General features: G+C 49.1%; 2 protein-coding genes across 2 annotated transcripts in view; both read left to right on the plus strand.

The window, feature by feature from the left end:
• The window catches only part of GIGYF2 (GRB10 interacting GYF protein 2), an 80242-nt gene extending 70852 nt beyond the window's left edge, over positions 1-9390 (plus strand). The window contains exons 21-28 of the mRNA XM_059822495.1: positions 802-1038; positions 1646-1768; positions 2400-2603; positions 2731-2936; positions 3239-3393; positions 4727-4896; positions 5284-5431; positions 7611-9390. Of these exons, the coding sequence (XP_059678478.1) occupies positions 802-1038; positions 1646-1768; positions 2400-2603; positions 2731-2936; positions 3239-3393; positions 4727-4896; positions 5284-5431; positions 7611-7678 (1311 nt within the window). The 3' untranslated portion in view covers positions 7679-9390. The remainder of the gene's footprint in view (positions 1-801; positions 1039-1645; positions 1769-2399; positions 2604-2730; positions 2937-3238; positions 3394-4726; positions 4897-5283; positions 5432-7610) is intronic.
• A 2532-nt stretch (positions 9391-11922) lies between these two features.
• SNORC (secondary ossification center associated regulator of chondrocyte maturation) lies at positions 11923-21727 on the plus strand. Its single transcript, XM_059822691.1, has 3 exons — positions 11923-12007; positions 20738-20923; positions 21618-21727. Exons 1-3 carry the CDS (start codon positions 11935-11937, stop codon positions 21725-21727), a joined length of 369 nt encoding a protein of 122 aa, XP_059678674.1. The 5' UTR covers positions 11923-11934.
• The last annotated feature ends 3163 nt before the right edge of the window (positions 21728-24890 follow it).

The raw sequence follows: 24890 nt of genomic DNA on the forward strand, positions 1-24890 counted from the left end.
TTTCTGTACTATGCCAAGAGTATACCCACTATCAAAGTTTCAGCTTTTTTCTTCCCTTTTCTTGTCTTACTATTAACAGTTTTTTTTCCCTTAGGGTCAGCTTTAGAAGTCCATATTGGGGAACTTGAGCTTCCAGCCCCCTAATTGATACTGTCACAGTCTCTAAATCAAACTAATCTTGAAACATGATCAGCTTCACAATTAGCTTCCAGGTCCATTTCAGAATTGCCAGTTATTATTTAAAAATTATTTTTCAGGACCCGCTTTTATAAGACATTCATCACTGTTTCTGTCCCACCACACAGTCATCTCCCTTGTTTAGCAGAAGCATCTTTTCCTTTGCAACTCTAGTGTGGAGTAACAACAGTAAACATCACTGTCTGTCACCTGTTTTCTTCTTTCATGTCAAAACCTCTTCTCCCTTTATTCCTGTCAAGTTTTATTCCACTGAAAGTGTAGCAGTACTTGACTGTAAGTAGTATAAGCAGATAGAAGCTCAGGCTGAAAGGTGCATAACTCCTAGAAGGAGAGTGGTGTGAAATTTGATAGTCTGAACTAGGGAGATGTCATTCTCTTCCCAGTTCCTTGGTGGAGCAATGGGAAACTTGTATTTTTAGGGGATATAGACTATATTAGGCTTTCTTGCCTGAGAAATATGAAGGTAAACGAACAACCTAAACAGCACAGATTACAGATACAAAGGCCTTTCTCTGTTCTGTCAGAATGTCAATACCACAGAGTAGGAGTAATTTAGATTTTCTAAGCCTACTTAGACTTTACTCCTCTTTATGTCCTGGGAAGGAAGAGGAGGCTGCCAAGTGGGCACGTGAAGAGGAGGAAGCTCAACGGCGACTTGAAGAAAGTCGGCTACGCATGGAAGAGGAGGCAGCCAGACAGCGGCTGGAAGAAGAAGAACGAAAGCGCAAGGAGCTGGAACTCCAGCGCCAGAAAGAAATAATGAGACAGAGGCAGCAGCAGCAGGAGGCTTTACGACGGCTGCAACAACAGCAGCAACAGCAGCAACTTGCACAAATGAAGGTAATGTGTTTCTACAGTTTAACTTCCTCCTTCAGTTCAGTGTAGTAAGTAAAATCACAGCTGCATTCGGGGTTGTCTAGACTAGCGTGAACAGAGCAGGGGCGGATGAACTATCTGGAGAGGGAAGAGGGTAAATAGTTGACTGTGAAAGTGATGGGAGAAACAAGAGGAAGATAAGTTACAAAATAAAAAAGAAAAAGGTTCAGTCAATAGAAACGTGCTGGAAGGGGACTCGCAGATGAGTACAGATGTTTATTCTGCTGCAACGAGCAAGAGTCAGTGTGAAGTTTCTAAAGCTTGGAGTCCCTAAGGTCTTTGAAATCAAAATTGATTGCTACTTTTCAGGCAGTGATGTGTTACATTATTGTTGATACACTGTGTCTTCGACACTATGATACATCAGAGGGCAATTGAAAGAAACAGAGTTTATACTTTGTACTTTTTCATAGTTACTTATACCATTTTATACTTTCCAGTGTTTTGTTAAACTTTGAAGGTGGCCTTTCTTTTCCCCTGTGCTGTGGGCTTATACTGATTTTTCGTTATTACACTTCAGCAGTATTCCTAAAATGTTTTGTAATTCCTAATGATGTGGTTTTTGGCCCAGCTCCCTTCATCTTCAACATGGGGTCAGCAATCAAATTCAGGAGCTTGTCAATCCCAGACCACACTGTCATTGGCAGAAATACAAAAGTTAGAAGAAGAACGAGAACGGCAGCTTCGAGAAGAGGTAAATACTGACAGTAACGGAGTGTAACTTGTTAGAGTGGACTCAACTATGTGACTGCTTCACTGTCGATTAAGTTATTAGAAGGAATCGTGAGGATGAGGAATGTTTTTTGAAATTGCATAACTAGGGTAAAATCCTGTCTTTCGGGCTTAGGTTCAGTAAGTACTTGTTTGAAAGTTTTTATAGCTTCTTAATATAAGTATCTGAAAGGAGGGAAAACTGTACCCTTTTAACCCTAGGAGTATAATATGTTCACAAAACAATATAAAATTATTTCACATCTATAATATCTTTGCAGATATGCACAAGACCAGGGCAGTTTAAGGGGGGTGGTGGTGGGAAACCCTTAAACTGGTAGGAGAGAAGGTATTCCTCCAAGACCCCAAATGCTTAGCTGGCTGCAGTCATATTTGGCGAGTTTATTCTGTCCTAGGCTAATAAACAATTTGTATTTACTGGTTACTTAGTGTCTCCCTTTTTGGAGGAACTGTAATGCCTCAAAAAATAATAGGTCAGCCAGGCTCCTCCAGAAGAGAGTGAAATCAGTTTAAAACCAGTTTCCCAGCTACACTTTTGAATAGTAATGAACTTCTGAACGTACGAACACGCACTTTTGTCTTGCATGCAACAGCAAAGGCGTCAGCAGCGTGAACTAATGAAGGCCCTCCAGCAACAGCAGCAGCAACAGCAGCAAAAATTGTCAGGCTGGGGTAATGTCACCAAACCAACAGGCACCACCAAGTCCCTGCTGGAGATACAGCAGGAAGAGGCAAGGCAGATGCAGAAACAGCAGCAACAGCAGCACCAGCAGCCAAACAGAGTCAGAAATACTACGGTACGTACGGTATTTATCTATTCAGTATGTGGAGGGAAACAGCACATGACAGTTTTCCACGGCTGTTCATTACCGTTCTGCCAGGTCTGGTGCTAATAACCAGGATCTCTTTGTTATGTTTCAACAGCACTCTAACCTGCACACCAGCATTGGGAATTCAGTGTGGGGCTCCCTAAACACTAATCCCAGCAACCAGTGGGCATCTGACCTAGTCAGTAGCATCTGGAGTAATGCTGATACCAAAAACTCAAACATGGGTTTCTGGGATGATGCGGTGAAGGAAGTGGGACCTCGTAACTCGACCAATAAAAACAAAAGCAATGCCAGCCTCAGGTAGGAATTGGGGAAGGAGCTTTTGCAAAGAAAGGCTACCACTCCTGAGATGATCACTTAGCAGTTATAACATCTTCATGCGTTTTCATTTTTTCCGTGTCACTCAGGATCTGTTTTGACAACAAAAATAGCTAATAGGTGACCATTCACAATTTATTTTGTCATCTGCTTGGAAAATTAGTTGGATCTTAAACAGTGTTTGCATCTTGGAAACTAGTGAGCATTGTAACACTGTACTGTATACTGTACTGTTGATAAGTCTGGTAATCTGTAATTTATTATATGTGTTTTCTTTATCTCAGTAAATCTGTGGGTATTACAAGTAGACAAAACAAGAAGGTGGAAGAAGAGGAGAAGCTGTTGAAATTGTTCCAGGGAGTTAATAAAGCGCAGGATGGATTCACTCAGTGGTGTGAACAGATGCTTCATGCACTCAACACAGCCAACAACTTAGATGGTAAGAGGTGGGGAGGAATGTAAATGATCCACTGTGAGAAACAATATCCAGTTTGTTTCCTGACCAGATGGTTCTGAGGGAAACTAATGACATCAAAGTAATGTTTTTAATGCAGTCAGCAAAATGGCATCATTAAATAGTGGTCTGAAGAACTGGCTGCATCATCTTCTCCATGGCTTTTGTTGGGCTAACTATAGCAAATCAGTGGGGATTGGAAACAGTTTTAAAGTCTGGTACCCAGAGCTCTGCTGACGATTTTTGGGTGTCATGGCAGCATTATTAGGCAGATTGATGAAGATCCAGCTTACTTTTAAGCACGGGCCAAATTATCATATGCCCCTGTGCAAAGGATTTTTTGGTGTGAAACTGGTTGGTTTTTAATAATTCTGCTGGAGGGCTCATAGAGGAACTCCCAGTCCAAGATCACAAACTGTCTTCTAGCAAAACACTGCAGGCTTCCTACTGCCTCCAGTGTGGACTTGTGCAAATCCTTCTGCTCCAGCATCTGCACGCTGCAAAGTTGTGGTTCTGTGGGACCCTTGAACCTGAGTGACGAACGAGTGCTGCCCTGAGAGCCAGGATTATGCCTCACACACCTGCAGTGCCACAGCTTCCCTCCTCTTAGAGCACAGATACTAGAAGTAGTAACTTGTTGGCCCCATCAGTGGTACACTAACTAACTGCATCTGGTGTCTGAGGAGAGGCTCTGGCTCTGCAGTCCTGTCGTGGGTCATGCATCCACAGTGAGCTTCCGTACTTCCAAGGGTACTTTGTGCCACAGGTGGCAGCCTGTTGTCCTGGTGTCTTCCTAGCTTGTGATTTGCTTTGCCCTTCTCCATGTTAAAAAATTCAATGCCACAAAGGTATTCTAAGGAAAAAAAGATAGTAAAGAAGGCTTGCAAGCGAGCTAGCTGTTGAACTTCAGGTGCTTGCAGGTCAGGTCAGCCACTGTGCAGTGTGATCTGTTGTGCTTCAGCCAAAACGAGACTGTACTGATGACAGCTGTGAGGCGAGTATTTTCCGTTTGGGCCTGGTATTAAATTTGACCTTTAAAGCTGGCGGTGGCTAAAGCTGATGGGCTAACATAGCCTTAGGATTGTCAGTTTATTTTTCCTTCTCATCATATTAGCTGGCTGTCTTATCCTTGCCGTGACTAGAATAGATGAAGCATTGCATCGTAGGGCTTTACTGTAGGCAACTTGAAAGGGGAAGCTCTTTGCCATGGCTACTAGATTAGCAAATGTTTGAAACAGAAATCCAAAGTTTGTGTTTATTGCGTGCATGTGTTGATGGATCAACATGCATTCCCTCATGGTCTCCCTTCTATTTGCAGTTCCCACATTTGTTTCTTTCCTGAAGGAAGTGGAGTCTCCCTATGAGGTCCATGATTACATCAGAGCCTATCTTGGAGATACTCCTGAGGCCAAGGAGTTTGCCAAGCAGTTTCTTGAGCGCCGTGCCAAACAGAAAGCCAGTCAGCAGCGGCAACAGCAGCAGCAACAGGTAAATCTTACTCTCTACGCTCCTTAGGAGTGCATAGAGAGTATATTTGAGTCTTAAGAGTGCATTTCTGCTGGATGGGCAGGAGGATGAGCAGGATTTTACAGGTTGTGTGAAATGCAGAGAGTAAAGCAGACTTCAAATATTTACTGCAGAATCAAGTTTCCTTTATAACTTAACAGTTGAGGCCAACTGTAGATCAAATAGTGTCTTAGCATGCTGATCCAAGATATGCTTTAGAAAGATGAGGTAGATGTGTTGGATGGATGCATCAGGGGCTAGTGCTGCCACACATGATGTAGAAAGTGCTTTGGGCTCTCTGAATGTTACAAATATAAATAAACTAAACTTAATTGCACTTTATAATCTTGTACTTGCTTTGTTTTCTAGGATTCAGTGTGGGGGATGAACCACAGTTCGCTACATTCGGTCTTTCAGACCAATCAGAGCAACAACCAGCAATCCAATTTTGAGGCTGTGCAGAGTGGGAAGAAAAAGAAGAAACAGAAAATGGTTCGCGCAGATCCCAGCTTGTTAGGTCAGTTTTAATTTTTAGAAATTAACATTTAATTTGGGAAAAGCTTTGTGGAGTGTAGCATTCTTGTTAACCTTAAATGGAAATATTGAATTTGAGCAGAACAGGTAGTTGTTGAAGTGTCTCCAGAATTTGTTTTAGTAATATTATTTAATGATTTTAAAAATTCTATGTCAATTTCATGGAAAACTTTTGAACTTTCCCTCATGAAAAAGCCTCTTCAGTACCTTGGTTATTATCTGGAAACCTTTAAGTAGTTCAGGGATGTCAGTTACACTGCCTTTCCTCTTCTGAGTTGACCTATACCTATTTTATTGCATTAATGTTAATTCATTTTTTTAAGACAAGCACGTTTTCTGGTTTCTTCATGAGGAACAGCTTTTTGAGGCTTGCCTTTGTTCCTTCCTACCTTTTTACATGAGCTAACCACCCTAGTCAGAAAAGATGGCAAAGATCTTACAAAAACAAAGTCAAAAAGTGGTCACAAGTTTTCAGCTGGAGGCAGTGGAGATGATGACATCATTAGTACTCCTTTTTGCCCCCCTCTGTCTTAATTTTTATGTGAGGATGGTAGTTAACCAGCCCCTATAGCATTGATGGAAAGGTTTCTTTAAAGTGGCCTTTAAGATATAAGGGCATCGTGTAAGTACGTGAGTAGTGAGCATTGTGGGATGTCATGCATTGCTGTAGTATTCTTGTAGAATAAATGTGTCCACGTTTGTGCTGTGTGTGATAAAAAGGAAACTAGGGCACCACACTGGGCCAGTATTTGTGGTGCTGGTGCTACTCAGCTCATACTTGTATAAAGCAGTGTGGTGTTAACCATCTGGAAGTCACTGCCTTTTTAAGGCTCTAACAGAGCCCTGGCTTTGTTTTTTATCTGCCCTTTTTGTTCTCAAAAATCAATACTCTTCAATTAAATCAATGATTTCTGCATTGAAGTATACTGAACTCTTCAGTGGAATCCTGACTTACGCCACGCCTAGATGCTAATCCAGTGAGTCTGATCTGGGTCTTCAGTTGAATAATTTAACAACCTCCTTATGTAATTTGAAGAAGAAATCACTAAATACAATGAAGAAGTTGCAACTGTAAGAGAACTAGCACATGCAGCTTCTTAAAAAGCAGTACACACTGTTACAAGATAATTCCAAAACGTTTTAGGTAACATACTGCCACGAGAGGGAGCCAGAACAATTTTATTAAATCTGCTGAACAGAGCACTTTTTATCTGTTGAAGATAATGGCTGTGAAAAGCAGTTTGTTTTCTAGCACAGAGCAAGCCTATATAGCAGTCTCAAGACAACGAAAGGTCAGGTTTGTGTTTAGTAGTTGTGCACAGGAAAACTTTCCTTTTTCTCATACTCCATGTGGGGTTGGTACAACCACAAAAACTGGATTTCAGTAGGAAAGTTGCATATGATTTATTGGATTTTTTCCTTGTAGAAAATGTTTTTGCCTCTTCTCACACTTTTCTCATGTGCATCGTGTCCTGAGCACTTACAGTTAAAAGGTTGGGTGGAAGTTTAGGTGCATCTTGACCCATCTGCATAGCCCTGTGTAACTTTGTACATTTTTATGTTGTACTGCTGAGATAAAGATTGTTTAAAAAAAAAAAAAAGAGAGCATGGAAATACATGGAATTGCCACTAGATTTCATAGGTACGTGTATTTAGACTTTGAAGTAAGGGATAGAATTGCTCACACCCTCTGAAGTGTTGAGCATGATTCCACACTTGGATTCTGAGTTCACAAAATGTATATTTCTGCCTCCTGGACCATGTAAGTACAGTGTTGACAGGCACTTCCAAGTACCAGTTGACTCAAACATGCTCCCTTCCAAGATGTTGCTGAGCCATGTCGCTGCTGTGCCTAGATGTGCCTTGTACTAGCTCTGCAGATGACATCTTTTAAATGAAAGTTGAAACGAGTCTTCTGCTGATCTGTTTTTAAAGACCAAGTGATACTTACCTAAATATACAATTGAGCGTCTTTTGATTTATTAAGGAAAGAACCAAACAGTTTGTGTAATTATATGTCTAGCCTTACCGAATTTTTCCGAGTTTTGATTTGATACGTATTATTCACTTTCTTAAACACGCTAATGCACGTAACAGATGTATTGCATCAAAAACAATACACTACATCCAGATTTTTAACACAAGTCCTTTTTGGTTTACAGGGTTTTCAGTGAATGCCTCATCAGAGCGGCTCAATATGGGAGAAATAGAGACTTTGGAAGACTACTGAGCATGTGCAAATCAACTGGCTTTTCCTGCGTCTGTTAACCATGGATTCTCCGTTTTGGACACAGTACTCTCCACCATGCGTTCTCCTTCTTCGCCTCGCAGTGAATCACAGAACCAATCATCTCAGGCTGCTTCCTCTAGCCCCAGCAAACCCTTTCTGCCCAGGACTGCACAGGCGTTGTTCCTACTGTCAGCCCAGAGTCGAGTGGACTTTGTTCAGAGTCCTGGGAGGGTGGGAGATAGGATTCATTCACAACAAGGCTGATTTGGGCAGCAAGCTTTCACTGTGCTGTGATTTCTTCTGCTGACATACCTGGAAAAAAAAAAAATCAATTGGGATTCTGCAAACCATTGCTTCCCTCTCCTGGTTACTCTTACCACATCCAACACATGCAGTCATGGAGAGAGAGAGAGAGAGTTTGTGGTTAACAGATGTTGGTCAAAACCAAAATGCCACACAGATACTGACTTCCGCGCTCCATCAGGGCAAGAGGTGCTCTCCCAAGCCAGGAGTTGCATTCATAAGCTAACCTTAGAACTGGCAACAGCAGGAGAGGGGCGGTGGCGGGCACAGTTTAGCTTGGGTTGGTTTGAAGTTGCACACCCCCTGCCAGCCCTTCTCAGCACATTATTTTTGGAGGGAAAGCTCGAGTCTGTCTTCATTAGGTGGTGATGCTGAAGCTGGTGGAGTTCCCCGTCGGCGTACTCCAGCCTTCCTGGACAAGTGGGGACTTCTACTCTGGGGAAAAAAGGGGGGTGGCGTCTCTTCTTTCAGGTTGAATTTATCCCTTAAATGCTACCTTTGGAGGGTTAGGACCAGTTTATTTTGAGCTTTTTTCCTGCAAATTTGTCTCGTTTAAGAGACAGTAGGATCTTTACCGTGTGGATCTTTAGTCTTTGGTGAGGGTGAACACTGGCTTTCACATACGTACCCCAGCAGTCTTAGCTAGTTGTCATTTCAAGCAGTGCTTAGGTTAACAAGCAGAGATGCCCTTTTGTCATGAAGAGAGACTGTGGAGGGCGAAGTTATGTGCAATGACGGCCCTGCTTATCTTCTACTCCTTAAACTACTTCACACACCTTCACTGGGATCCATAATGTTTAAGTATTTATGGAATCATAACCTTCCCCTCTCACCGAAAGATTAACACCACCTTCCCTTCTCCACCCACCCACGTGCACACACCACAAAAGAAAGAAAACGAAAACTGCCAAATGCACTTAGTTTCAACCCCCTGGTCCCGTCTCCCATTCCCAGAGGGTTATAACCTGCCAAGGGAGATACGCTACAGTTTTGGTGGAGTTGTATAAAGGTGTCTGTCTTTCTGTCATCACTGCCTAAAGAAAACAGTTCGAGTTGCTCAAGAGCAGTTTGGCTTTGGATTTTATTTCGTTTGGTTTATTCATTTTTTGGGGTCACCTTCCCCTCCTCCTCCTCTCTCTTCCCCCTGCCCCCAAACATGTACAGTAACTATACAGAGACTGCTGCAGACTTGTATATAGTTTTTGGATCCAATAGCATGGAGAGACTTGGAACTGTTGCAAATCTGGTCTCCCTGTCTCCTTTGCTTTGTAAATTCATAAAAGGGGGAAGAGGGGTAGTTAAAATGTTTACAAAACTTTAAACTCCCTCTGAACTTTTGCCAGTGTGGGGGGGGAAAAGAGAGAACTTAAATAAAACCTGGTTGTATTATATCTGAGAGAAAACTTTCTGCTTGCTTTTGTCGAAGCTGAGTTTTGAGATAATTCCTCGTGCTAAAACTGACCCCAAACTCGACTCTCATCAGTTTTCATCAAGAAACAACAAGCAAATACACAGGATGTGGAGCAACAACTGCTGCTGTATTTCTTCCCTGGTGAGGAATACCGGTGGGTTTTTTCTACTTGATAATTTTAGAGTTCAAATAAACACCAGTAAGCTGAGATTGGAAAATTCTGACAAGAAAGCTTTAATTTTCTCCCCTTCTCTGCACAGAAACAAGTGCATTCACGCTCACGTTGTTTATGCAGGAGAGATCAAGCCGGGGCTGGTTTTCTGTTACTGCAGACACTCGGCCATGGAGTCTTTTTTTGCCACTTGGTAACCACCCTGCCCACTCCAACTCCCTTCCCTAAATGAGAGGTTTTATTTCTCCCCTCAGCGTAAAGTCCACACGGACACCTTGTAGGCTTCCCTTTTTAGACAAGATCTTATTTTTCCTTTTTTTTCTACTTGCTGCTTGTTTTTGTGTGGAAAATCCCAGTAAAAGTTGATGATAAATGTCCTACCATTCACATGCTTGCAAAGAATATGAAGTCAGTAAAGAGCTAAGATCTACAGTAGCTTTGCATTATGTTTAGCTGATGTCTTGGAGAGAACAGTACGTGTTTAGGCTGATAATTTGACTTTGTTTTAATATCTCATTTTTTTTAGTGTATAAGGTGTCTGGTTCATAAGTAATTCCTATTTTTAATGGTATGATCTAATTTCTGCAAGCCAATTTTGGACTGCTGTGCAACAAATAAGCAAAAGCCTGTTAATTTCCAGCTCAGCTGGGGAGCAGGAAAGGAACAATTCACCGATTGCTAAATGAAAACGCAGAAATGGAAGCAGGGGAAATATGCAATAATTTGTCGAACCCGAAGGACCTTGCTCGGCTGCTGAGAATTTGTAGATAATGGACTGGTGGGGAAGATCTTGCTCTTAATATTTTAATATTCTGCATTCTGTGTTTAGTACAAAGGTAAGATGCTGGCATGTTCAAATTGTATGCTCAGGTGACTGCCCCGTCACCTTCTGTGACGAACAGGGCCTGTTTCTGTAGCAAAGGTCACTTGGATCAGTAGGGATGGGAAAAACAGGAGCTACAGCTTTGTGTCTGCTGGTGGATATGTATTTATGTGCTTCCAGCTCCTTTTCAGACAGAACGTGAAGTTGGAAAGCCAATGGTGCTTTGATCCAAGTTTGACAGATGATGTTGAATTCAATGCTAGAGGTTTCTGAGGTTTCTTTTGAGCACATTTCACCAGGTTACTTCCCGACTTCTCATTTCGCTGCAGGGACAGTGCTCAGTCCTCTTTGGTTTTCCTGCTTCCCCTCGCAGCGAGGTGCCTTTGCAAAGAACTGCAGCAAGAAGAATGACTTAAAAGGACACCTGAACTGTATCTGGCTGCCTGTCAGAGAAAGCCAAAAAGCAGAGTGATCCCTTAGCTAAAAAATTTGAATCTGAAATTTAAGACAAAACTACTTGCGTCATATTTTCTGAGCATAAAGATCTGATGTTGGGGGCGTTTATGTACTTTATTACATCTTCTTCTGAACGGAAACCGTGAAGTAGTTAATCCTCACATCAACTTAAAAAAATCCTAATGAAATTCTGTCCTCTGACAGTAAGCAGGAGCGTTCCCCTTTTTATATGTTTCATCCTTTCCCAAGTCTCTACTGGTGCAAATGTGATTTGAAACAAACCTCAGTTTTCTCTGCTGTGAACTTTACATGAGCCCACTTGGAGGGGAGGGACAGAGTGGCAGAGGGTTGCAGGAGGAGGTAGTGTCTGTGCAGCTCAGATCCGAGGAGGATGCTGGCCTTGCCTGACGAAGGCGACTCTCCGGGAAGACGTACCAGATTCTAACAGGCAGTTCTGTCAGCGGAGACCACACACGGCTCCTAGTCCACCTCTGTAAGTATTACACGCAGAAAACAAGGATGCCACGGAGCCGCTCTGGCTCTGTTTCAGAGCGTTCTAGCCTCAAAAGATTGAGGCCCTTGTTCTTTCGCTGTGCCCACCCTGGAAAGACCACCACCGCCCTGCACACCGAGGAGAGAGCAAAGCCCTCGAGCACTCTGCTTGGTTTCGGGGTTAGCCGCCCCAATGGCTCCTGTGTTTTTTCCCGTGCGGCAGGATGGCCGGCCAGAGGGAAGGCATTCCAGGAGCATCCCTGCGTCCTCTGGGAAGGGCTCGCCAACAACTGCTCATGTGTGCGCTGGTCTGGCAGGGTGACGGATGCCTAAGGGCTCGGCTGCCTATGGGGTTTTAGGCACAACTTTTGGAGGGTGGAGCTGCCTTCGGGAGGAGGTGTGCTCTAGAAGTCAGAGAGAGCGAGTCTCTGCTGGGCTTTGCACTCTTTCTGTCCACTTGCTGTTGAGAAGGAAATTTCGTGTGGTTTTTTTTTTTACTTGACTGGACAAAGTTTTTCTTATACCAGTGAAATTTCCAAGTTGTTTTGTACTTTGAAGAGTTTTAAGAATTCCTGCCGACGCTTTTCCTGAGGGAAGCCATGCCCTACCACAGAGTCCTTCGTCTGGTCCTGCTAACGCTGTGCGGCATCCTGGTCCCTGCTGTGCTGACAGGTAAGGAGCTTTGTTCACATTTAAAGCCCAAAAGCATGGGACATCTTTTACTAACCTGCCTCTCTCCTTGCATACCTCCTCTCCCTCCCCTAAAAATGCCCATAAGTATTTATTGAATTATAATTGATTAATGGAAACTAGGTTTGGAATTGGTGGCTGGTGGTGAGTAAGAATATATTCTCCATCCTGAGACCATGTTTCTGTTGGGGAAAATGGAGAAACCCTTTGTCATTTCTCCTGAGGTGAACAGCACAGGAGTGCCTCCGTGAGCCTCTGTGCCTCCGTGACAGTAGATCAGCAGACAGATCTGTCAGCAGTAGATGGGGTGCTCTCAGCAGCTGATGGGACAGGTTAGCTGTCAGTTTTTAATGGTAGAAAGAAATTACAGTTGTGAAAAGAAACATTTTTTTCTGGCTAAAGCATGTGTGCCCATTTCTGGTTCCTTCTCCGCTTTCTGCTATAGCGGAGCACTTCACCACAGCTGCTGTAAGGAGAAATACGAAAGTGTCTTATGAAAACGTCTACCTCAGTCAAAATCTGAGGGGTGCAGCTAAACCGTTTGAGTTTCTGTCTAGAACGGGGTATACCGAGGCAGGCGGCAGCGCTGGGAAGGTATGTGGCTGCAACTCAAGTTCGGCGAGGTGATGGGAAAGGTTAGTGTGAGACGTACTCTGTGAGGCGCTGGTTTTTAAGGAGGTGGTAGTAATTTCAGCCTTTATTTTCTCCCGTTTTCAGCAGGGCTATGCGGGCTAAGGGGAACCAAGGGCACAGTCAGCCTCAAAGGCTGCCTGGTCTGAGATGGGTTTTACAAATGAGGGAAAACTGGCTTCCAGACCGACTCCGTAGATGGGCTCTGAGCGTACGGGTGGGAACTGTTATGGGGAACTGCTTCCCTCAAAGCCTCTTTCTTTAAGTGCGGGCAAGGCTGTGAAGGGATGGCTCAGGCCAAGATAACAGGCAAGAGCACAGTGCTTGTTTTCCTAAATTCTTGTCCTGCCGTCCAAGACCTGGAGCAAGGCTGGATCGCAGTTTCCTCCCAGTTTGTTCTGAGCATCTTGCCTAGCAGGGAGATCCTGGCCAGCCTTCTAGCAGATGAAATTATTTCTTTTTAAAGGAGCTTTCATACGGGTAGGGGAATTTATCGCTGCGCCTAGCTGGAACATGTGTTGGGTCCAAGAACAGAATTACCGTAGCTGGTATTTCCCCCCCAGATCCTCCCCTTGTAGGACACCTTGCTGGGAAACCTTTAAAGTAACTAAGAAATGAGCACTAAAATGTGGATGTTTTCCTTCTCAAACCCTGAGCTTTGATTTTTGTATAGTGGAACATTAATCACTTAAGCACAGTTCATTTGTAGCTTGCTCACGCTCCCAGAAGCAGTAGCGGTGCTCTTCCTCAAAACCAGGTAAGGTCTTTTCTTAACTGTTACAGTCTGTTTCACTCTGCAGAAATTGATTTATTTCCAGTGAAACTTTGATCTGCTTCCTCTCTGAGTTAGGATTGCTTTTACACTATTTTAAGTTTCTAATATTCGGCGCATATTTGCTCTGTCTCCTGCCTTGCCAGCTTTCCTGTGTACTTGCTCTCGGCTCGGCTTTGCAGACATGGTTTGTACCGAACTGTCACTGCCTCCCTGTGTCACTTTGCTCCTGTGAAATACCCCAGGTTCACTTGATTCCTTTACTGGGTGAGTCGCACTCACGCAGCGAGGCCAGTAGCTCTTGAAGAGCTTTGTACTGATGAATGCAATATTTGGATTCTGGGGTGCAGGAGAGACTCCGTGCTTTCTCTCAGTTGCCTTTTAGAGGGGCTTGAGCCCTGTTAAGTTCGTTTCTCTGCTACCTCAAAGCCAGGCATCGGGCAACCAGCCTGTATGGTAAGCCGTCCCCGGAGCGGAACTGTTTTCTGCTGCGTTAAGAGTGGAGAGGTACCTATCCCCAATAGAGGGGCTTTTAGTGCACAGTGGACTTCTTGCTGCTTTTCACCCCATTAGAAAAGGAAATTTCCTGCCTTGTGCAGACAAAGAAGGGAAGGGCACACAGACAGCCCTCTGGTCTCTGTGCATACACATGCAGCCCTGCCTTTCTGTAAACAAGTTTATTTAACATTCATCAGAACCGCAGAGCTCCGCGCTGTTCCACACTCCAGCTCCCAGTGCTCGCACATCACAGGCTGCCCTTTGTGCTCCCTATGAACGCCTCTTTTCATCCCTGCCCTGGCCCTGTGCCTGCTGTGGCTACCTGGGGCTGGACAGCCCGTTGCTGGCCCCAGAGTTCACCCAGCCCCTGCCCTCCCGTCTCAGCACCTCGTAGTTTCCGTAGCAAAGCCCTCCACGCTTGAGCAGAAGTGGAGTCTGCCTCGGACAGGGCTACAGGTGATGCCACCCATGCAGACCTGAGGTCCAGAATGAGTCTCCCCTTCCTCGCTGGATTTAATTTTCTCTCAGTGGTGATTCAGAGCTACCTAGTACCAAAACCCTCGGCGAAGTGCTCAGGAGTTCAGCGAGATGTGAAGGATCTCACTGGCAGTTGAGGTTCCCATCTGGGTGTAGCAGTCAGAGCACTTTTGGGGTACCGGTGGGTCATGTACCTAGATCTGGCTTCTTGCCCAGCTGGTTTCCTGGATGGTGTGGTCAGGGCTCTGCGACTGGAGAAGGTGTGAATTTCTTCTCTTTCCAATATCCCATTTGTCAGAAATCGGGAAACAACCAAGTCTTTAACCCTCTTTGTCCACATCATCTTGGTGCAACAGGTAACAGAGCCAGTTCAAGGACTTTCTGCACCCAAATCCTGTCCGCTTCCACTTTCTCCAAACCCAAGCCGCACTTAGGCCTAGAGCACAGGAGGATTGTGAAGAGTTGATTTTTATTTTTTTTCCTATCAGCAAAACCAGTTTCAATTCATATAATGGATTCAGAGCTCCAAGTGGAAGTTAGTAAAAAGCCTTTGCAAGGCCTTGGCTTCTGAATCCTCTGTGTATTTGGTATCTAAACTCTGATGTGGGCTCATGAATTTTCTTGGTTTGATCTAATGTGGAAATACATAGGGGGGAAAAAAAGCAGCAGAGCAGGAGTTGTCCTAAAGGAAAGCATACAGGAGATGTCCAAGAACATCTTTCTGTAGCAACTCGTGTGTCTTCATTCTCAACAATACGAGAATAAAAGACTATTATGAAGTTTTTAAAGTTCAAGTACTAGAATGTCAGAAGTAATAAATTGGTTTTGTCAGGCAAATTTCTTAAAAAGATGCAGTTGTTCCAACAGGTCTGTCCAGACTTACCCCAAGCCTTTGTAGACCATTACCCAACCTTGCTCTGCACCAACACTCCTTATAAATTACTGACACTGGTATCAGCTCCCAACTAAGGTTACTGGGTTGGAGGTGGAGGGTGTGCTCCAGAAAGCAGCAGGTAACCCTAACCTTTTCCCCCTCCTTGTAACGGATGTAATGGGAAGACACAAAAACTTGTGGAATAAAAGGAATAAAAGTCCTCAGGTTCTGAAAAGGACGTGAACAGCGGAGTCGGATGCCATTAAGTTGACCTGTGAACTGTTGCGACTGAAGAAACTGCATGCAATGCCCAGGTTACAGCGGGTCCCTTGCCTCTTTCCCAGGACCACCGAACATCTGTGTCCTATTGAGGCACTCATTTCTGTCACTGTGAGCATAAACTTGTCACCCAATGGAGGAGGAAAGTCTCATTGTCGTCTCCTGTTGACAGGCTGTGAGGATGATGAGATGCTGAAACCAGCTTATACGAGGAAGAGTATTGGTGACTGGTGGCTGATCCCCAGGGATGAAGATGTTAGGTGGCCACATCTGCCTGCCTTGAGGTCTTGCAGAGTCTGCCTGTGGGGAGGTTCTGGCTGTTTGGGGGTATCGTGAAGGGTCCTTCAGATTTGATCGGCTTCCTCAAGAGCTATCGCTTGTGGAGGCCTTTCCAGTCTTTCAGCCACCGAGTATCTGGGGTGTGGGCTACTGTGTCGCTGTGCTGGCAGCTTGCCCCACCTCCTTCTCACTGAGCATGGAAATAGCAGTTGTGTCAAGTTGCCTTTGGCGTCATCCCTTCTAGATCTTGCTGAAGTCCTGGTGGATCCCTGCATCCATTAAGAAAACTCATCGTGTGTTTCTTTATAGTGTTGTAACTCTGATGTTTTCTTCCCTTTCCCTGGCCTCAGTTGTAACTAACCTGTGCTGGAGGGAGGGAAGAATACGCAGCGCAGTATAGCTGTTTCCCTGAAATAAGGCAATTTGTAGTGTCAACATATGGGAAGGAAGAGGTGCCGTCCTCCACGCGGCCTGTTGCGAAACACTGTAATACCTTTAGTCCATTTTTCCCAGGTTCCACCTTTGTTCTGTAAAACCCCAATAACTAAGATTATTCCATGTCTTTCTCTTAAGTGCTCCCAAGCTGTTTTTTTTACCAAGTGGATTTCACTGGTAGTCTGTGGAGCAGCAGTTGCCCTCAGTCTGTGCTCCAGTGCTGAGACAGGGTTAATGCTGGGGGAGAGCTTGTTTGTGCCACGGGGTCAAGGTTTCTCTCCCTTCAGAGCTCCCAGCCCCGAGGCAGGAAGCCTCAGCAGTGGTGGGTTACCCACACGCGTCAGCAGCCTGGATAGTCCGTCCCTCCGTGTGCCCACCTGCCCTGCCCCTGCTGAGTTGCTATGGGGCAAACAAACCATGTGAGTGCACCAGGTGGGTTTTCCTAGAGATAGGACCGATCCTAAGACTGATGCCTACACAGCTAATGTTCAACATCTGGTCTTGTGATGGATGATGTGTTTTGAGCGTGTTTCTTGGTAGTTTTTTATTTCTACAAAGTTCTTGGGTGAACAGGAAAACTGTGCTCTAACTTGCCTTTGATATTTGGTTTCCAACCCTCGATTGCACTCGAGATTGCAATGTGTTCGGCTTTTTTATACAAGTCAAAAATGCTGTGCCCTGCCCCTAGACGGTGGAGGTCCCGTGTAACTTGTCCTTCCTCTGTGAAAGGCTGCTGCCAGGCCGGGAGCTGTCACTCGGAGACATTCGTTCAGGCACACAGACCGTGTCCTCCTCGTTGGAGTCAGGATGACAGTAACTGTGCAGGTGGGCAGGCCTGGCCGCTCTGGTGCTTCTTCTCTTGTAGATCCTATTTAGAGTCTGGGTCTCCTGCTCATGCACAGAGAAACTGAGCCCAGGAGGGAGAGGGACTTGCAGTGGTCACACAAAACGTCGGCAGCAGAGACCTGAACCTCCTGAATCGGGTTCCACGCCTGTACTTAGAGCCTGCCCAGTCAGAGTGTATCCAACAGGTGACTCGCAGAGGCCCTTATGTCTCACTTGGAGACATGTGAGTCCTTATTAATAGTGTGTGTGTTGGGTTTTGGCACCTAACACGAGCTCTGTCCTTCCGCCTCGCCTTTCTTGCTTTTACCAGAGGGCTGAAACGGGAGTGTGGCGTTTAATGCTGCTCCATTAGAGATCTGCTGCTCTCAGCCAGCGGCAGCGTGGCCAACGCTCACTGGGACTGTCGGGGTACTGCGGAGGGGAGCAGGCGTGACTTCTCCGGTTGTTTAAGAAACGCGCTGGATGTGTGGGGATAGTTGGACGGGTGGTTGGGCTTCTCGAACGGGCAGGTATGGAGGTGTGTGAGGACACGAGCTGTTAGTTTAGGAGGGAAAAATCAAAGGCGAGTCTTGGAAAGAAAAGTGCTGGTTACAAACAGGCGCTCTCCCAGGCTGCAGCAGTTTGCTTTGAGAGACCTGCCTGCTGGCAGCTTTCTCTGGAAACGTTGCTTGCGTTTGGTTTTCTCTTCCCCCGCCCCGTGTGCCTGCTGCAGGGCTCTTGGCATCTGCTGTAGCAGCATCGAGGTGCAGGAACTGAAGAGGAGACCCAGCAGAAGCCCTGGTTCTTGGTGATATTCGGATGCAGGTATTTCACTTTGTGTGTGTGCACGACTCTGCTGCTGCTTCTGAGCTGACAGCTGCCGTTAGTGAGGCACTAGACCCGACTGAAAGGAGTTGTGTTTCCCTTGGTTGAAGCGCCGTTAAGGTAAAACCGCAAGAACTTGGGACAGAAAATGCATGTTTAGCACACTCTGCCCTTTCTGTGAGGCTGAACTGAAAGCATGTTTTAATCAGATGAGGGGAATTAACAAAATACATATCTAGAAGCCATCCAGGACTCTATCCAGGTCTTAAAAAAATCACTGAGATCATAAAGAAATTAGACCGTTTCCTCTTTACTTGGCTATCAAAAATAAGCTCTGTGCCCCGCTTAGAGAGCTGCAATAAATTTTTCAGGGATTAGATGCACTGAGGACAGGAGAGACTTTCTGGGACCTGTGGGTCTGGTTAGAGAAAGAGCCTTTGCACTACAGTTGGAAGGGGTAGCGCTCCCTCCTTGTCCCTTTGAGAACAGGGAGTTGGGAAGACCCTGTCCAGGTCCTGCAGCCTCCCTGGCCGGTGCCTGCATCTGTTATAGATCATTGGAGCTGACGCCTTTCCCCTGGTCAGATGCGAGGGGTACGCCCAGCTCCTTTGGCTTCGGAGAGAAAAACATTCTTGGGAAATGCAACAACGACATCCTCCCAGCATGGTGTTCTCTTGCCAGATGGGAACGGCTGCAGTGTTGGTGCTGGCCCTGGTGGTGTTGACACAGTCAGGAAGGTCGTAGCTGGAGCGTAGCTCTTCTGTGTGGAGTTTCTCCACTTGCCAAAGCAGTCTGGAACCGGGGCTTCGAAAGCATTGTGTACGTTCTGTGCCTAAGCCAGCAGTTTCCTAATGCCACCATTGCTAACTAAATAGCCCCAGCTCTTCCCGGTTCCTTTCCCTGTTGTTTTAACTACGTTTACCCACTAAATTCTGTATTTCCTCCTGATCTGTGCCCTGGTAGCTAAACCACAGGATTTATAGAAGAGCGGTCCACTGGAAACGGCACTTTCCGGAAGAGCCTCTGGATGGGATGTGAGTCTCTAGCTCTGCTGGTTGGTTTTGCAGGACAGGTTGGGAAGGGCCCTGCACCCTCGGGTGTTCCTGGGGAGCCCTCGTGGAGCACAAACCTCTGTGTGCTTGTACTGGGGACCCGAGATGTCACTTCTGATGCAGTGACCACAGATGGACCAAGCGTGCGAGGACGTGGTATTCACTGCTGCTCCCAGCTTCTCCCCAGGGTGGGTCAGCCAGAGCATGCCGGTGTCGCTGCCTGACGGAACTGGCACAGGTCTCGAACTGGGAGCTTATTTGTCTGTTGTTGCTCATTGGGCCAGAGTTAAACCTGGCAGCTGCCTCGCTGAAAATCCTGTAGCTTTTATGGCTGTAGAAGGGACTTTCCAAAACTAGTCTAGAACCTGTTGTGTTCCTGAGTCTGCAGGCAGCCTCGAATAGCTCTGGGGACAGTGGGAGCTACTCTTTGATGTGAGCCCTGCGGTGAGCCCTAGCAGTGGGTTTGTACAGGCAGCAAGGTGAGTGTGTTGGTGTTGGCCCTCCTCCTCCTTTTGATGCAGGGCTCCTCCGGGAGAACAAAGTGTGGTGGAGCCCATCAGTGCCGATTCTTCAGCACTCTCCTCCCACAAAGTGCCGGCTGCCTGTGGGAGGCAGGGAGGGCTCCAGGTACTTACAGCTGAGGCTGGCGCTGCCAAGATGTGCTGCTGCCACCTCTCCTGCTGGGCCAAGGAGAGCCGGGGTGGTGCTGGGGCAAGTCTCTGAGTGTCCCCAGCACACCAGAGACTCCGTGCCAGAGCTGGGGTGCCTGGGGATACCTCTGTGCCTTGTCCCAGGGAGCCCAGGCTGTTTGCTCCGGCCCCTCTGCTGCCGGCCCTTTTTCCCAGCCCACATAACCATCGTGTCAGTTCAGGTGGGCCCTGGCTCTGGATGCTGTTAGGTTTCCCCCACCACTACCTCTTTTCCCCATCCCAGTGCGACATTCCCAGCGGTTTCGGCAGGGAGCTGTGGAATGTCTCCCGCTCCTGCCGGGAGCCATTCTGAACAAGACGGGCATTGACAGGGAGCGCTCGGCTCAGCCACACACAGACAGGGAAGGCTCTCTGGTTTGGTCCCCGACCCCCCAGGGGGAAGAAATAACAGGAGGTGAACAGTAACATCAAACAGAGCCCGGCCCGGCTTTCATCTCCCCGGCATGGCCTGGAGGGTGGGGCAGAGGGAAGTCGAGGCTTTGGGGTCTTATGTGGGGGAGCAGTGTCCTGCACAGTGCCAGTGCCTCCAGCATTCTACACCGCATAGGCTGGTGGTGCAGGACAGAAAGGCCCCGAGGTGCTGTGAATTTGGGCAGTGCGGGTGGCCTCTGCCAGTTGCAGCAATGTGACAGCCCCTTGCGGCCCAGTGCCACGGGCATCCACAAGCAAACTGGCCGTGGATGTTCATGCAGGGTCTGTTTGTGCATAGGCAGAGGTCGCGTGGTTGTGGGGAGCTCCCTGTTGTCCCCTGTGTGCTGCGTGTACACCAGGTTGCCACAAAAGCCTGTGGCAGCGTGGTTTCATCCCAGGGCACGGGTATTGCCTTCGGCTGCTCTGGGTGTTGGTGCTCTGCGGAGGTGGTGCCCTCTCGGAGGAGGGCCCTGCCCCACGGGGTTTCTCAGCCCTCGGGTCGTCCTCCGTTCACCCCGGGGCACTCGGCAGGCAGCTGGAGCCCAGGGTCCTGCTGAGCTGTGGCTGTCCCGAGCTGCCACTGTCACCAGGAGCCTGGCTGGGGCCACCCATGCCCATGAGTAACCGTGGGTGCTTGTCTCCCAGCAGAGTATCCACAGGGCCCGGTCCCCACCCTCTGGAACGAGCCACCAGAGCTGCCTTCCGGAGCCGGCCCCTTCGACGCTGCCACCACCACAGCCCGGCTCTCAGATGCCACCGCCTTCCCCCCGTACACCTCCGAGCTGGAACCCGAGGACACCACCCACCTGCACCGGCTGGACGCCGGGGACGGTACGTGGCTGCGTGATGGGCTGCCTGTGGGTCACTCCCGAAATGGCAAGTCCTCGCTGTGGAGTTGCTCTCAGTGGGCCTGTCACCTCCCAGGAGGTGTTTGAGCCACCAGAGGTGGCCTGTCCCCAGCCACACTGCTCTGGGGGGAGACTGCCGAGGCCTTTCCTCCTGCCCCAGGTCTGACACGTCACAGCAGGCACCAGCAAGAAGTGCCTTGAGCCCAGGTAGGCTCCAGGGCGAGAGCGTGCCTGAAGCTCTTTGAACGGGGAGCGTGAGCACCTTTGAACGGGGAGCGTGAGCACCTTCCCTGGCTCCTGAAGTACAGCAGACACCTGCTGTGATGCGGTTCTGCCACAAACAAGGCAACTCCCTCGGTGTGGGTGTAAGAGGAAAGCTGAGTGCCAAAGACCTGCTTTGTGGTAGCTGTCCTTGTCACCGGGAGCTGGCTAAGGGGCAAGTGGCTGGCTCCAGCCCCCTGCCCGAGGGCTCGATGCCACTGGGGCGCAGGACCACACCTCGGCTGTGTGGGGACATGGGAACAGGGCCACCGTGGCCAGTGCAGGGAGCTCCGGGGCAGGAATGTGCCCCGATGGCTGGGGATGTGCTGGGTGCGGGGGATGATACCTACAGCCCTTCCCCTCTGGGACCCACCGGCTCTGCTGACCTCATACCACCTCGTTCTCTGTCCCTGCAGGCTCGCTGGGGCCCGGAGCTATCGGTGCCATTGTCATCGCTTCCCTCCTGGGTACGTCTGTGCTTGTGGCCTTGGTTGTCATCACGCTGAGAAAGTTCTCAGCCTCCTGAACTCAATAAAAGTTTTTTCTGTAACACAACCAGCCTGTCTCCTGCCCTCGACGGCTCCTGCTCCCCATCTGCCCGGGGCCCCTCGGGGAGAAATGCTGTCGCGGATGTGGCAAAGGGCGCTCCAGCATCTGCACTGGGCAGCAAAGCTGCACCCCAAAGTGCTCTTTGCACAGCGTGCAGATCTCCTGGGTGCACACAGACCTGGCAGGCTCGACCACAGCAGGCAGTGTCACCCCCGCAGTCAGGAGGGACCTGTGCCGTGAGTGGCTTGCAGCTCTCTTGGTCTAGCCTGGGTGGTGGTAACGGTGTTGGGCATCACTTTGCACAGCTCTCCTTGGGAAGGGTTGTTCAGTTGGTGTAAACCACCCCAGTACTTCCCTGGTCTCACACCACCCCACGTTCATGTTCAGCCCACTTCCACCCCCTGCATTTGGGCCAGTTGTCCCCCACCTGTCACACTGGAGGGGACTGGGGAGGAGGTGAGTGGTGGGCGTGGGGGGAGGAAGAAGACGCACACATGTTGCTTTGGCGCTGGCTCGCTCAGCTATATTTCATCACACGGAAAAACGAGACAACGAGAAGTTCCCCTCAGTTCGCTGAGGCAGCCCGGAGGGGGCTGGGGGGACTCCAGCCCGTGCTTGTGGGCCCCAGGCCTGGCCCTGTACAACACTTGAGACCACTGAAACGGAGGCGTGCAGGGCTGGGTCTGAGGAAGTAACACTGGATGCCACTTGGTGCCTGAAAATGGCACAGCCTGTGCCTAGGGTTTGGAGTCCTAAAAGGTCACAACGGAGCAAGAGGGTCTGGGGCGAGTCCCAGGGCTTGGCGGTGGGTTGTGGGACAGTGCATGGCAGCCCTGGCCCCCTTTCCCCCCAGAAAAACGCAGTGAGGAACCGGTGTCCTGGCACTGGGGAACCTGGGTCAGCCCCTCCACTAGCGAAAGAGCTGTTTCTGATGGGTAAGGGAACATTTCTGTGCTATGAGAAACATCCCAGGTGGGCGTGTAGGGCTGTGGTGCCTGGGCTGGGCTGGCCGCTGGGCTGCAAAGCTGGAGGATCTGGGATGTGGCGATTTCTCAGGTAATTTTAAGACGTCTAGAGCGGGAGCTTCTCCGGGTTTTGCTGTAGAGAATTTCTGGCTGCTGCAAGGTCTGGACCCTGAGCTGGACGTTTGGTTGTACTCGGAAAGCTGACTGGGGGTGGGAATCTGACTTGGGGTCTCCCCATTAAATGAGCTCGAAGCACTGGACTGGAGGCTGTGGTCCTTTCCCGGCCCCCAGCTCTGGGCTGGGCGCTGGCAGGTGGCTGGGAGCCTCTGGTTGGTGTGAGCTGCCATGGGGCCCTTTCCCTGGGGTGCTACAGGTGGCCGGGGCAGGCACAGCGCTGCTGGCTTTTGTCACATGCTAATACGGTGGCACTGAGCTAGTCCTGAGGGGGGAACCCCTGTGCTCTCCCTTCTCTGCTGTGGCTCCCACCAGTTTGTTCCTGGGGGCTGGCTGCAGGGCTGACTCTGTGCTGGCTCTCCCAGGGCTGTGGTGACAGCACGGACAGCCCCGAGGACAGCCCCAGCTCTCCCTCAGCTGGGTCCGGCCTCACACCGCACACCCCACATGTAACCTGGGCCCCACGTGGCCCAAAGACCAGCTCCAGAGCTCCCCTCCAGCAGCTCCCTGGCGTCCTGCTTTCCCGTGCTGCCATTGGCATGGCTGTGCTCCTCCGCTCTGCGTGTGGCTGGCTTGTGGCTCTGTCGGCAGGCAGCTGCTCTCCGTCCCCTTTTCGAGCACAACCGTGGCACCGCTGGAGCATATAGCAGCGCAGACCACAGTGCCTGGAAGACTCTCCTTTGCAGTGTTATGGAAAGATGCCAAATAATTGATTTCCCTGATGGACGCTGGCCGCAGCTTGGGACCAGCCTGTAGCTAGGAAGCCCTTGGCTGCGGCCATGTGAGGGACTGTTCAGAGCGAGGCTGTTGAACAACAGGCGGCTGCCGCGGGTCCATCCCCTGGCCAGTCTTAGTGCTGTGCCCTGGGCTTCATGCGATGCTCAGTGCCACAGCTGGGAAGAGTGATGGTCCGGCTCTGCTGGCGACAGAGGATTCTCGTATATACACAGAGGTGAGCCTGTACAGGGAGCTCGTGCACGCAGGTTGTGCGCACAGCTGGGTGGTGTGGGTTACAAGCATGTAGGCAGCAATCACGGTACAACAGCTCCTGGGGTAATGTCACTTGCCTGCTGTGTGGCAGCCCGGGTCTGCTGGTGCTCCCATGGTATGTGGCGCTGTGCAGGGAGGCACTGGCACAGCCATACTGCTCTGTGCCTCTGCAGCAGGGAGTAGCGGAGACAGATCAACCGGGAAAGGCCACGGTGCCAGGCTTCTGCAGCGGCTCTGCGGAGGGATGCCGGCTGTGGAAGAGGTTGTGAGCCACGGGGCAGGGCCCAGATGTGCTTCGAGGCCATCAGGAGGGCAGAGATGTGGGTCGGAGCTGGCGAGGTTGGGCTGCTGGTGAAGCGGGGCTGGGTATGGAGCATTTCGGAGCGTTTGGAAGCAGATCAAGCGTCTGCCTGTGGGAATGGGCCCAGCAGCTTCACAGCAGGACTGGGGAGGTGGAATTCCTGGGGCTCGTCCCAGCCTGGTGCCAGTGGGCTGTGTGAGAGGCGTCAAGACAGCTCCTCTGCTTCAGTTTCTGCCCCTGTAAGGTGCTGCTTTAGGAGGGCCCCAACTCAAAAGGTAGCGATGAACTCTAAGTGCTCAAATGGGGCGACATTAATTGCTTAGTTACGTTTGTGGCCACGTGCCTTTCCCAGGCGGCCTGACCAGCCCCAGCTAGCACATGTGCAGAGAAGGGGGGTCAGCTGGCCGGCACCCGGTGGCTGTCGGGCTGTGTCCGTTTGGCTTGTACTCTTTGGGGCTTTACAGAACACCTGGAAAAGGGTTATTTTAGCCAGTTCGAAGCACTGATCTCCAGGAAAGGATCAGTGCCGCAGGGAGCATGGCGGGGAGCCCAGGAACTACAGTCTGTTTGTTCAGGGGTGCGTGTGCCTGGTCCAGCACACCAGGTCCTGCACCACGGCCCACAGCACCACCGCCACATCTTCCCAGCTGGCAGCCTCTGTCCTTTGCCCCTCTCCCAGAGGCACTCTGGACTCTTGGGGATGCCAGCAG

The sequence above is a fragment of the Gavia stellata genome, chromosome 11, assembly GCF_030936135.1.
Source record: "Gavia stellata isolate bGavSte3 chromosome 11, bGavSte3.hap2, whole genome shotgun sequence".
NCBI classification, from domain to species: Eukaryota; Metazoa; Chordata; class Aves; order Gaviiformes; family Gaviidae; genus Gavia; species Gavia stellata.